This window comes from Haemaphysalis longicornis, unplaced genomic scaffold (genome assembly GCF_048455015.1).
Source record: "Haemaphysalis longicornis isolate Haplotype H1 unplaced genomic scaffold, Haemaphysalis longicornis Haplotype H1 scaffold_5, whole genome shotgun sequence".
Lineage (NCBI taxonomy): Eukaryota > Metazoa > Arthropoda > Arachnida > Ixodida > Ixodidae > Haemaphysalis > Haemaphysalis longicornis.
In genome coordinates, this window is record NW_027526385.1 from 180,919,666 (window position 1) to 180,933,732 (window position 14,067).

The following is a 14,067-nucleotide window of genomic DNA, read 5'->3' on the forward strand; positions in this document are numbered from 1 at the left end:
GGTGGTTCCGCGGCGGGGTAAGCGCGGTGTGGCTTGCGCGGCGCGTTTTCGCGGGCAGAAAACGCTCGATGTGGTTCACACTGAGCAAGACTGGGAGTGCCTTATCTTAATTATAAGAAACGATGGGCATGGATAAGTGCTTGACCGGGACGCAGGTTCGTAGATCATAGTGCGAAGTCAAAGGCATAATAACGTCAAAGATGAGTGTGAGGCGGTATGCCATACACGCAGCCCGACGCACACAATCTTTGTCTTGGGCTAGAAAACACAGGCTGCTTTTCGCCCTCCCCGTTGAATTTGTCTCCCAGACAATAAAACTACTAAAGCGAAGCTTTGCACGCTTGTAAGCAAGCCCTGCTGCAACGAGCTTTGAATGCAGCCCGGACTAAACACTGAAGGCTGAACACGTCTTTGAGCTCAGCAATGTTTATTCCTCCACGTGCATGCTTCCAGGATAGCGTCCGGAACATGGCAGAACCGCAATGCCTGAAAGCCATCTTTCTTTGACGATGATGCTCATTGTGGAAGCGCCTCAATAAAAAAAGTGGCTCCAATCCACGCTGTGAAGGTGGTTGGAAAGCTTGGAAAGCTGGGGGTCGTTTAAAGCAAAGCGACCCCACAATAGTTCTACATGCGACGTCACAATTCACCCACGTGGTTCTACAAACAGCGAAATCAGAGGTTCGGCCAGCCGTTACCTGGAATTCGCGGGAGCGGTGTGCCGAAAGCCGCAGTGTAGGCCACGGCCGGGCTAGAACGACGCCGTCCCTGTATCCCGGCCGTGCGTCGGCAGAACGAAAACGGAAAGGAACGTCTTTCGAAGGGTGAGACAGAGGAACCTAGCCGTCCTGATGTGCTAGCTTGGGGCGCACCACCGCGCGAAACGAAACAATTCGGCATGTGAGCTTAGTGATTCCCATTTATACCGATTTAAACTAGTTAGTTTAGAATTTTGTTTAGAAGTTTGAGAATTGCTAGAAAGCTTAGGGAACTCTATAATCGCTATTTATCAGAACCAGTTGCTCCTTTCGCCTTTTGCAATACCTCTTAAAACACAAACGAAGTGGTATTTACCAATTTAGAAAACGGAGTCCCATTCTTGGCAAGCGGTGCGCAAAAGGTAGCGTCTCTATAGCGGCCAGATGTTTGTACGCAGTCTCTACATTTTGTTTTCCCGCCCTGCGAACCAATCCTTAACGTATCTTTGCCGAACGACCACTTAATTCCATCGGGTCCGGGTTACCCAGGGGGTGCTGTCGAGCCAGTTGATCAAGCCGTGTGAAGGAAGCGCGCAATGGACGCGAAGCTGCGCCAAAACAGGCCCACAACAACCGTCGCTAAAGCAGACAACAACGCCGACGGAATGGTTCCCGCGGCCGCACCCGCCGGTGTGCAGAGAACGCTGGGTGATGGCGCGCATTCGCCACGCCATACGCTGGTCTCCGTGATGGAAAACTGACCTCCCCCTCTTCAGCCGCGTGAGGAGTTTCTTGTCCCGCACGCCGCGAAGGAATAACCGTTGGTTGATGGAAATAGAAAGCTTTGCTTTAAAAAACGCTTGTCCCGGTTGGAATCGAAACCGAGTTCGTGTCATTATATTAAGCCGACGTCTATCCGACTGCGACATTCCGACACGGTCGGCATTTAGCTCAACGATTAAGTAGTACCAGTGACCGCGTCACTTTTGTACTAACTTTGGCACTTCTCCATTTGAATCGCACACAAGAAAGCTGCTCGTTTCAACCATTGTCGTTGACGGAGGGGCGTTTCAATTATTAGTGAGCAGCAATTTGGCGCCCGGTACAGTGGGTTGGCGGCAAAGACAGCTTCTTTGCCGCGTAACCGAACGAGCGAACGAGACACCGAAGGCAGAAAGAAAATTAGTAGTGCTTAACAGCTCTGCTATGCCAGGATCACGCCAGGATATACGTAGCGTGAGCTAAGGTTCAGCAATCCAGTCCAGTCCAGTCCAGTCTAATTCAGTCTAATCCAGTCCAGTCCAGTCCTGTCCAGTCACTGCTCCTCGCGCATGCTCAGTACGGCTCTTCACGAGCCACGCGAAACGGCTATCAAGTGGCTCCGGTGCAGCGTCAGACTTGGCTACTGCGCAATTGAGGCGCACACCTGGGCACGCGCCGGCGCCAGTGCGTCTGCCGCGGCTATGACGCAACACAATCCACTTTAATCCAATCCAAGCCAATCCAATCCAATGTCCCTCGCGCTTGCGCAGAACGGCCCTTCACGGCACACGCGAAACTGCTCAACCTCGGCCAGTGTAGCTTACTCTACAAAAACGAAGGAGGAGTGGCTGCCGAAAGTCTGGGTTGGACGGCGGCACGTGCTGCTATGGCGTCATCTCCAAGCACGTTGCCACGGCTAAGCATGTCTGACTGCTTCCCCCACACTTTCGCCATGCGTCGCCATGGAGGAGTGCCCTCCCCCTCACACTTTAGCCAGACGCTCCTCCTCCGTTCATGGCTCATCCGAACCACGTGGGATTTGCGCGGGACGTTCAAACACGATTTGCAACATGTTCGGCGGTGACGATGCGCTGCGAGATAACAGCAGAGCTCCGAGATGACAGCAGTAGCGCACGCAGCCATGTGTTCGCTCCTCACGCGATCGCTTTCTAAAACGCAGCAGATATCCTCCAGTTCGCACTGCCTACAAATTTCGCATTAGGGAGCAAATTAATCGTGAGCTGCTTTTTTACCACCACCACCACCCCAGCACTGTTGCGCTACTCCTGTTTCTTCCCGAAACTTAAGCTCATTGGAAAAGCCTTTCCTATCGATGAAAATAGCACGTGATCCCCCATACAGTTGCCCGGGTGTCATCTCTGCTTTTAACAAACGATTGTCTTGGCGCTTTCGGTGGTGTGGCCATGAAACTTCTCCAGACGGTTCAGTGTTTGGTGGAGGCAGAGCACTACGCAACTAACACTAATGAAATCTGCCACGATAAAAAAAAAAAACGCTATTAGATGCTTCTAGGAAACCAACCTCAGCTTGAGATCCAGGCAAAGTTATTCCGCAAACCTGCCCTTGCGTCTGACATCTTGCACGTTTTGCTACTGTTGCGAACCTTGGGAGTCGTTCCTGAACCAGAGGGAGCAAATGCATGTGGACAGCTTTCGATACGAGGGCCTATATGGGGAGTTACACAACTCCATACACGTATTGAATTACTCCACCAAAAGGTCGTTATAATTAATAATTTTTTTTAAATAAGCAAAATTTTGAAAAAAATTGTGAATGCGTTTTTTCAAGTTTGAATTGCACAGCGCCTAGATACACAGGTCTCGCAAAAACGAAAATGCCCTACCAAAGACAGCTGTCCAATATGCCTCAAAATTGACCACAAAAATTAGACCTACTAGGAAGCAGATATCGTTCACATATAGAATTACATACCATAGAGAACACCAATCTTAACGTGACAAATGGCGAACCACGAGTTTTCATACACGTACAAGAGCTTGTATATGAATGCAAACGAAACAGTAACTTCATAGAACGGGGAAGATAAAGTAATAGACGGAACAAGAGCTTTTCCCACCTATTTTTTTTTCTCACGCTCATTCCACAGCCCTCTTGTCTCTGTTAGTAACAAAGTCTGCACTTGAGAATGGTAAATTCTCACCACAATCATTTCTGCCAGTAGTTAACATGCCTGCCCCATCCTACAGCTCCATGATCAGATATCACTAGAAAAACTGAACCGCAAAACGATACCATACGTACTTTTGAGCACAACATACATACCACTCCAAGGCAAACCCATACAGAGAAAGAACGAACAAGGCAGGAGTATAATGATAACCAAATTTATTCATCGGAAATGTCAATCAAGAGGGAGAACACACGTGGGTAGCAAGTCAGTCTGGAAGAAAACCACCGACCTCGCGAGGGGTGTACGCAAAGCCCCATCACGTCGAGAACACATCCATATTTCCAAAATATGTAAATATAGATCTAGGTGAATATAACACATCTTCAAAAATAACATCTTCTGTGCGCTATGATACAATGTGCGGAGTAAACCGTTGCCGCGTGGCAAAAAAGGCATTCGATACGTGAGATCCTTCATGCATCGACATCTCGGGACAACACAGTTCCGACTAGAATGAACATGGCAATTTGATAGCTTTAAGAAGCGTGCTGCTTTGAAGACAAAGCCAAGGTGCAGAGCATAATGCAAAGTGCTAACTATGCTGCATTTTCCCAGCATGTCGGCAGCACAGCAGGCAGACAAAAAGCTTCAAGCATAAAGCAAGCACTCAAGCAAGAGTAACAGGTCTAGTCTAGGTTAGAAAGAGGCTGGTTCGCAACTGACCACTGGACATATGTTCCCATGTTCACATGAGAGCCTTCATACAAACTTCATTGGCACTGTGACTGAGGGTTTAAAGGGACCATGAAGACAAAATTTTAGATTTGAAAGAACTCACTCAGACTCAGCGCCATTCTAGCCACGAATGATGTTTTTTGAAGAGAAACAAACAAACAACAAAAAACGCAAGAAACAAAATTTTTTCGAAATTGGTGCGAGGGTGACGTTTTATGAACACGAGTGACGTAACACGGGCCAAAGCTAAAAACCTCATTTTCGGTGTGTTAACCAAACATAAACATTAAAGTGAAATCAAATCAAAAGAAACTATCAAATCAATTACAATCCATTACACGAAACTATCAAATCAAATTCAATCAAATGAAACTAGAAGCCACGCTACAATAGCCGTCATATTGGCGGCTGCCGATTTCACAAACAAGATTCGTCGACGTCACAAAAAAAATCGCTGGAAAAGTGCCTCACGGTGTTGCCACTTCTTCACTGGTTTTCCTCAATATCTCCATTATTTTTGTGAAGTTTTTTTATAAAATTTGCCTTATCGTTACGAGCACAAAGCAGTCTTTCTAATAAACCTCACTCGTTGTTTGTCTTAATAGCCGCTTGACTGGTTAGAACAACATTGTTCAGCTCACACGTGATTATACGTCAGGCTTCGTGACTAGACAGCTTTTAATCTCTCAAGGACCTGCTTTCTGCGATTTATAAATCGTGTAAAACATCGCGTCAAGCATTTTTGAAACAGAGTGGGGGATGTCATTTCTGCGCTACACTAAAACAAAGCCTGGCCTCGAAACTGCTCTGGCCTCTTTCGAAGGACTTGCAGCTTATTGCAAGTTCCACTGAAGAAAGGCTACTGATGATATCCAGAGACTTCACTGCGGTTACATTTTGATTTTTCCTATTCCACGCAAGCATTTCGAAGCCACTGCGAATATTGACTGTGTTTTTCTATGTCTGGCTTCTATATGCCAAATTACACAAATCCGGGAATTCCAAATGGAAAACAAGCTGTGGACATCTCGCACTATTTGCTTCTCATCGTTCGATATTTATTTACGCTGTGCCGTCAACTGCACTATCGCTTAAGATTCATCCATGACAGTGCCACGAAGAATGTTCTATATACGCTTCGTTTATGTTTTACGTGTGCTAGAAACAACGTGCAGAACTCATTTTGCGGCGCTACTATGGAAAAAGAACCTCAGATGTTATCTGTGATCGTTTTTTTAAATAGCGCTGGACATTTTTTCTCTCCCAAATCCTTAAAAGTCGTGCAGTGTGATAGCTTTGAACTCAATAATGCCGGGGAGAAATTCTCAAAGAAAAAAACGTCAAACTGAATCAACAAGTTTCTTTAAGCGCACGAAAGACATGCCTGTTATTGAATGCTAGTGTTCTGAGCATTTAAAAAAGGGGTCTTTTAATGAGCCTTACCCAGTTCGACTTACATAACAACCATAGGTACTACCGTGCTATCTCAATGCACCAAAACTTTAGGCAAGCATCTTTTATCCATATTTTTTCTAATTTCTGCACAAACATCAGTCAAAAGTCACAAAATAACTGTAAAAAAGCACTAAATACTCAGCTTTCTCTCTCGTTTTCCCAGCATTGTGTTTCATTCAAGTCACATACCAGCTGAGTTTCACAAATAGGCACCATATGTTACGGGTACCATGATGTAATCGACTGCATGTGTAATGAATTCGAAAGGAATGCGAAAATAGTTCACTATAATCCATAAACAAATGCGCGAGATCCACAATGTATATTTTCACAGGGATGTTGGCAACCGCACATGAGTGAAAATTCACTATAGCCATGTTCAGTATATCTGGTTGCGAGCACACTACTTATCCGAAGTTACCTAGCGTAAAATATGCAACAACAGTAATGTCAGGAACCAAAAAAAAAAAGGAGTTTTTTCTAGTGTAAAAAGGAAAGCTATGCTGAAATAGTTTTGCGCGTTTTAAACACATGGCCCTGAGAGACCCACACGCCAACTTTACTACTAAAATATAGCAAAACAGTACAATACAGTAAGACAAATTTACCATAAAATATTTTCAGCAGAAATGCAGCATCAATGGAAGAGGAGACTACAGTTTTTCCCCTTGCAATTCTATTCCTTAGCAAATTGCACCCCTTTTCAATACCAAGCATCTGAAAAATGAAACTGAACATTTCAATCAATAAATCAATCAATCAATCAATCAATCAATCAGTCAGTCAATTTAAAGTTGAATTTAACGGAACAACACTGTACACGCAGTTGGGACGGTGTACAAATTTAGTTTTAGCACCGCAAAGCTCTAAGACTGACGTTTAACAAAAATGACAAAGAGTAAGAAACGGAGTAAAAACAGAGTAAAACAAAGAGTAAAGAATGACACATAAGCAAGATGAACAAATGACCCAAACAAATGCGCCACGAGTGCCATATCACAATAGCACGACTTTCAACAGAGAATGTGTTTAAACGTATATATAGGTAGTATCACAACTGAAAAAACAAAACCACTGGAATGTGCAGGCAAAGGAAAGTTATCCAAACACGCAAGCAACATGACCGTGTAAATGCAAAACAGAAGCAAATATAATAAATAAATGCATAAATACAGATCTTTAGCAAATATGTCAGCCAGTATATTCAACTGTGCTGAAGATGACCAGAACAGCATCAATAGACTGTGCAGCGCGTGCTTTGTACTTTTGAGGACAAACACATCTTTCGAAGCTGTGACTAAACATAAAAGCAACACTCCCAAGCTATGTATATCCTTGTATAAAGAAATTAAACTCATAACTGTTGAATGGCCTGGTACTGGTACTGCTGGTACTGGTACTGCTAAAGAAAAGCTTTCCCAGCTGTTTACAAGAGCAATGTAGCAGTCAAAAGATGAGAAGCTGTGTATAGTCCATTAAACCGACTCAAAAAGCAATAAAGGTGATGAAAATAAAAAAATTAAGAAATATAGTGAGTTCCAAGTATATAACACCACTTTCTTTTCAAAAGGAATGTTTAAAGATGATCCTTCAGAGAATCTGGACCTTTCGATGACGATATAGATCTCGTGATCTGAACAGCTATCAACAAATGCTAAAAATCCCTTATTGGAGGCAGGCGAAACTTAATGTGTAAGGTGCATTTTGCTGCACAAAAAGGGGTGCCAATTTCAGTTTTTTGTAAATCTCGGGGCTGAACGAATGCCTTGGGCAGAAACAACAGCTGGAAAAATTGGAGTGTCAACTTTGCATTTTTTTAACAAGTACAAAATGTTGTGGTGGTTACGTCGTATGGTGCAGGGAAACTTTCAATTTTTACCAATTATCTAGAAAGAATCGAAGGCGGACTTAAAATTCCACAACCGTCGTTCACTAAATTTGAGCTCATTCTTTTAACACTAGATAATTCGAACAATTTGTGCGTTTACTCAAAAATTGAGCTTTGGCCCTCCAACAGATGCCAGAAACACACACAAAAAAAACACAAATTACTAAAAATTGGTAAAAACACAGATAAACGTGCACATCAAAATGACCTCAATGGCAAGCACTGTATGCTCAGAAAAGTTTTTTTGCCAGTGCCATGCAAACATTTTCTGGCACAGAATTGAGAAGTTGCCTGAAATCCGTTCCAAAACATTAACATTTTTCTTGAACAGTGCAAGCCTACAGGGTTTCTGTGCTGCAGATAAGTAATCAGATATGGGGACGCAGATTCGAGCTCATCTCAATGTAACCCACAAAATTCATGTGGCGAAAAATTCCATGCAGAAAAAAAGGGTGCACTTGGAAACTGACTGATATCATGACAAATTAAGTTAAGTTCTACCATAAACGTGCCTTTTCTTCTTTTTTGCACAAAGAAAATTTTCTTTTGCGATCAATGCTTTAACAAAATGTCATGCTTGTGTACATTCACTAAACTCCACTGAGTTTCTTGCGTAACGGAGGCGACTTCACGGAAGCATTTTTTTCTTAGCTTGCTATGCTTCCGTGATTCCTATCAGTAACAAAAAAAAAAGTTTGGATGTGACTGAACGTACATGAATACGTCCATCAGGTGTCAGTGTATTCTATTGTCTCACTAATTTCTCAAAAGAAGAAATTAACCCTGAATTGTCATTTATCTACTTTGCGGCTAAATAGGGGTTAATTAACGATGATTGTAGTGTTTAACATGGTGAAGCAACACTACGAGGCGCGTTGCATACTTGATGCCTCTGGATTAATTCCGACCACCCAGGGATCTTACACGTGTGCTGAAATCTTGAACAAACGGGTGTCCTCCCTTTTCACCTCCATCATAAAAGCAGCCACCGTGGCTGGGGTCGAACCTGAGTCCTTGGGCTCAGCTGCACAATGCCTGAGCCCGTGAGGCACCATGACGGGTAGAGATTAACTCCATTTATAACTTCATGGCTAGCAACTGTACAGGCTTTGCATTACCCTCTGTGCAATCCCGTCACACACGTGTCTTAGTGCAACTTAAAAAAAAAAAACAGGTTCGACACGAACCTCCCCAGTCACTTTGGCGAGCAGAGAACATCTCAAACGAATGTTTTATCATTGTCGTGGTACCTGTCCCTTGGCACCTTTTCATTTTTTGCATTTACGTAGTAGCTCCCCACTGATTATTTTATTTCTTTTTTTTAGGTGCCAGGCAGCCTTGGGGTCGTAAATGAAAAAACTAAGACTGCACACGCCACATAAGCATTCTGTACTTGACTGCAAAGTGAAAGCACGTTTTTTCTGCATCTGATGATGGCATTTTTGCTCTTGGCGTACAAGAACAAAACCAGTTTCTCGTTTGTTCACTTTGAGTTCCATTTTCATCGCTTTATAGAGTTGATTTTCTGTAAACCTGAGCCTCTACTCAAGCAGTGTGGCAAGCTAGAGGCTTTCACAAAGTAGTATACTAGTACGGACTAAATTCTGTCATCCAATCGGGATGTTGCGAGGCATTACAAAATGACCTCAACATCGCAGCAGGTTGTAATAAATGTGACAGCCAGTGCTTTCCGGAACTTCAGGTATTCTTCAGATGCAGCTCCGTCTAAACTGAATTTCGCTGCTAAAAATTTAACTAAAAGGGCATACCAACAAAAAAGTCATCGAGCGTCAAGAAGTAGAACCTTGAAACAAGCAAAAAGCACCTTTGCAAGCTCACAAAGGCATTTCAGGGAAGTAGATTAAGTGAGTTACGGCAGATGATAGTGACCCGAATTTCGCTACAACCGCCTCAAAGCATGCCCTATTATTTGGTGCACTTGGAGCCATCGGCAAGAATTTGCAATGTACTATGCCATACTGCCCTCTGCTACAACACACGTTAATTGAGGGGAGACGATCAAGTCACGGCGTCGCGATTTTTTAAGACCGAATTACACCATTTTGAGGATGCCTACAATCAACTCATTAGGAAGCCATGATAGGATCACTACATGTGCAGCGTGGCACGTACACTTTGCTGAAGCTGGTGGCCACGGCTTATTGCATCGTTTCTTCACAAACTAGATGCGGAGAGTGGCTAAAATATCCCAAAATATGCTTACACCACAGAACTACCTCTGCTACGCTCAATACTAGAGTTATGGCTTATTTTGAGCCTCTTCGTTTGATCGTACATTGCACTGTCCCTACAATCGCGAAGCAAATTTACGCAATACAATGGAGATCTCGTCTACCAGGACCGTTGTCTGCTTCAACATGAAACGCACACGATGGAGCAAAATAACACTGCACGATCAGTTTGTGCGCTGCAACAGATTGCACCGAGGAGAATGTGTTTGGCTCCCGTCTGGCAAGGTCTCATGAACGTTGAAGCAAACAGACTAGGTTGAGTTTCTGCTGTTGGATCAAGCGAGCATTCTTCTTTAGAAACGAGACGCGAATGCGCCTGAACCGTGAAGGAAGCGGTGCACTGCTTTGCTGCAAGTTGCAAGGGGCAGACGACACAGCTGTGACCAGTGTGCAAGCAGGAAGTATTGCGGCAACAAGGGCTGCTGTGCGCAGTGTGTCGTGGCAGCGAGTACTCACACAAAGGACCCAGAACTTATCCGCTGAATTCGTCGTTAATACATGCAACTGAGGGCACAAAACACTTCCCAAGCCCCAATCCCATTTCTGTCAAGCATGGCACCGGGGGAATGTATTCAAACCGCACAATAAATAAACCACGCGCCAATTTTTGAATGCCACGCAGCCGCAAGTAGCCAGAAACAGACGATAAAATGGACGCCACCGGGTCTATCGGAATCACGCCAGCAGTATCGAGTCACATTCTTCCGATGAGATCGCCTGGCAATGCATGCGATAAGAGCACCTCCCTACAGTCGAGACGGAGAGGTTTTCCCTCACAAACCAACGGAGAATGTTGTCTGCTAAAGACGAAACACAAGCTGTGGAGGGCAGAGAATACTTCAGGGACCAGGCTTGCACACCCCTCCTTCAGGAGAAAGAGGAAGCATGCGAACCCTGCAATGATCTGGCAGTCGCAATACGGAGCATACGGAAGACAAATCCTGTATCGTTCCTGTATGCCTCTTGTATGGTTCCAATACGGTTTCTGTATCGTTCCTATATAGTTCCTGTATGGCTACCGTATGATGTTGGAGACCAATACAGTGGTGTCCCAAGCCGTAGTCGCCTGGTGAGCCGACCCTACTTCTAGGAATGTGACGAAGGCCAGACAGCGGGGTCAGAGGTCCCAGGAGAAGAGGTGGTGCTTGACCAGCATGTCCCGCACGCCCTCCCGTAGCGGTTGCGAGGGCTCTCGCTGGACGGGCAGCTCCCAGTTGGGGTTCAGGTTGAAAGCGAACTGGGACAGCAGCCTGGGATGAGATGTGCAAAAGCCGCGTATACGTTAAAACAGTCAAACCTCGTTATAACGAAACTGAAGTGGTGCCGTGATTTGCTCGCTGTAACCAATATTTCATTATAGCCGTAGCAGGCATTTATGCAAAAATTGGGCGCTGTACTTGCCCAAAACAAATAGTGGGCTAAATTACATCGCGTCGCATGGTGGTGTACACAAAAAGGAAACCGCATTCGGGAGATAAAAAGGAGCATTCGCGCACCTACTTTATTGCAGTTTAAAATATGGAACTTTTATGTCAAAGGCTTAGCTGCGAACAAGTCCGCAATTGGATGTTGATGCGCCTTTCTAATGCGAACGACGGCTCGCTCAGCCTCGTGCCCAATGTGGTGGCTTTTATCATAGCTTCCTTCATGTCTGTCGCTTTTACTTCCCGCCTGGCGCATTCGTGCTGCTTGAATCACGCGCGCCATAATAAAAGCTAAGTGAAGCTGAAAAAAAAAGAGAGAAACACGCACACAACTTCAACAATGCAGCTGACGCGTCGGCAAGTGACAACAGTTGCAGGCGAGGGCGCCACAGCCATGCCGTGTGCATTGAGGACGTGTGCCTTGAGAGGAAGGTGGGAATAGCTTCGCGGCTGCAACGGATGCATGGCATGCCATCTGGCTTTTTACGCGTTGCGGGAGGGTGCATGGTGGCAGTTTTGAAGTGTGAAAAATACAGCTGTTGCCTTCTGCACCATCTCAAATCTGCATTGCACAATACCGTGAAATTTTCTCAAAACTTTTTTTCTGAACGGAATTAGTTTTTTATATCCCGCAATGGGCAAATTTACCTTGTTAAAACGGGGTTTTAAATACATTGGTTTCTACGGGGACTCTCAAGAAGAATTACGATTTGCTCATTATAGCCAGCCTCATTATAACGAGTTTTAACTGCATTGGTATAACACACAATTGGCTCGAAGTTAACAATCAAGCCGCTTCTGTCATTAAAGAGGCCATAAAGAAAAAATACAAGTTGGTTCATTGAAAATACTGCTTTGGCTCAGGTACAATGGCACCAATCTTATTACAATCTTCACACCAGTAATCTAGATAGTATTAGGAAAAAACATATGAACACATGGCAACCCTGCAGACACTCTCCGGAGACTTGTGATGTCACAGAGTGTCTATGTGCGAGCGGGGACAGCTGACCTCAGTTACCACCAAGAAACATGAACGGGTGACAGTAGTTGGGCCTCTCGTTCCCTTTGATCGTATTGTATGCCAACATGCAGTTAATGCACTCACAACTATGCTTTTGGCACTGCTCAATATTACATCACTGCAGCATAAAATTTGTTAGTTCTTTTAATAATGCTTGCATTCTTTTCGGGTGAAAAACGTTTTTAGTTGCTGGAATGGAGCTCAGTGAGTTAGCAAAGGCTGCCTCTTTGAAATTAAACAAAGTGGTATGTTGTCTTCCCGGCCCCTTTAAACCATTTCTGCACAAGTTGCTTGATAACGAAACACTAGTATTGGAGAAAATGGGAAATTATGTTACATGGGATACTAAATCTCAAGCACGCAACTGTCATCACAAAAAGATAGTGAGATAGAGTAAAAGGAGAGTTATAGATATATATACACACATATATGTAGGAAGATGACTAGATAGAAAGGGAAGGATGCAGAAAGTGCAGGCTGAGAGAGAGATAGAGAGAGCAACAGGGTAAGTAAGGAAGGGGCAGGCAGGCACTCTCTCCGTACCCACAGCGGCGGCCACCCTGTACTCACTCACCTAAGCTCGCACTTGATCTGCACCCAGCCGGGGCTGTTGACGAAGGACCAGGGCTGGTACCACTTGTGCACCACCGACAGGCTGGAGCAGAGCACCTCGAACCACAGGTGCAGCACCTGCTCACTGCAACGGCCACCGCCATTTGGGTGGTGGTCGGTCATCCGCACAGAGTCGGCAACTACGCATTCAGGTGTGGTGACTAGGGTGATGAATAGGGTGTGTTCCGTAATGGAGACAGCAATTACGTCTCAGTAGGCCTGCTTAACAGACGTTTCCGTACTTAGCCTCTCATACAGCATGAAACCGACCAGGCTAGTACTTGATTGATTGATCTGATCGATTGATTGTAGGGTTTAACGCGCCGACGCAACCCAGGTGATGAGGCGCACTGTAGTGGAGGGCTGCGGATTAATTTTGATTATCTGGGGATCTTTAACATGCGCCGAAATCTCGTACACACAGGCGTTTTTGCTTTTCGCTTCCATCAGAAAAGCGGCCGCCGCGGCCGGAAATTGAACCTGCGTCCTCATGCTCAGCAGCGCAACGCCTTAGCCACTGAGCCACCGCGGCGGGTAAGTGTAGTACTTAATCAGAGCTAGTCAATACACAGCAGTTGCAAAACTTTCCATAGGCCCTATGTACAAAAAAAGAATGGTCCACGGTAGGCCCCACTGCACTGGGTGCAAACAGGGGCAAGCGTGCGGCAAGTGTACTACCCTGTCACCTGTTGACAGCAAGTTGAACTACATTCTACAATCGTTACGGCGGATCCAGCAAAAACAGACTTCCAGTTACAACAGGCCATTTCTGTTGGTAGTTTGTTTGGTCCCCATGCATTTTAAGTGGAGTCCACTCCGCACATAACGGACCCAGCTATAGCAGACTATCGGCTACAACAGACTAACTTTCACGCAAAAATTGTTTTGAATGAATGTTAATAGCGGACTTCCACAATGCCAGCAACCGGTATTCTTCTTCTTTGTTTACTTTGGCAAGGAAACTACTGTCTGGCAACATTCTCGGCGTACAACAGGTCGTTGGCGCAGTCAAGCCAAGCCAGTGTCGGTGGCCATTCTCTTTTTGTGTGTGTGTGTGTGTGTGTG

General features: G+C 45.0%; 1 protein-coding gene across 2 annotated transcripts in view; it reads right to left on the reverse strand.

Moving 5' to 3' along the window:
- Nucleotides 1-3,810: 3,810 nt before the first annotated feature.
- The window catches only part of LOC144138851 (small G protein signaling modulator 3 homolog), a 65,904-nt gene continuing 55,647 nt past the window's right edge, over nt 3,811-14,067 (reverse strand). Inside the window, exons 18-19 of one of the 2 annotated variants that reach the window (XM_077671346.1) lie at nt 12,965-13,087; nt 3,811-11,192 (exon numbers count right to left, since the gene is read on the reverse strand). In XM_077671346.1, the coding sequence (XP_077527472.1) occupies nt 11,060-11,192; nt 12,965-13,087 (256 nt within the window). In that variant the 3' untranslated portion in view covers nt 3,811-11,059. Of the gene's footprint in view, nt 11,193-12,964; nt 13,088-14,067 lie in introns of those variants that run through there. The other variant, XR_013315986.1, reaches the window with a different exon arrangement.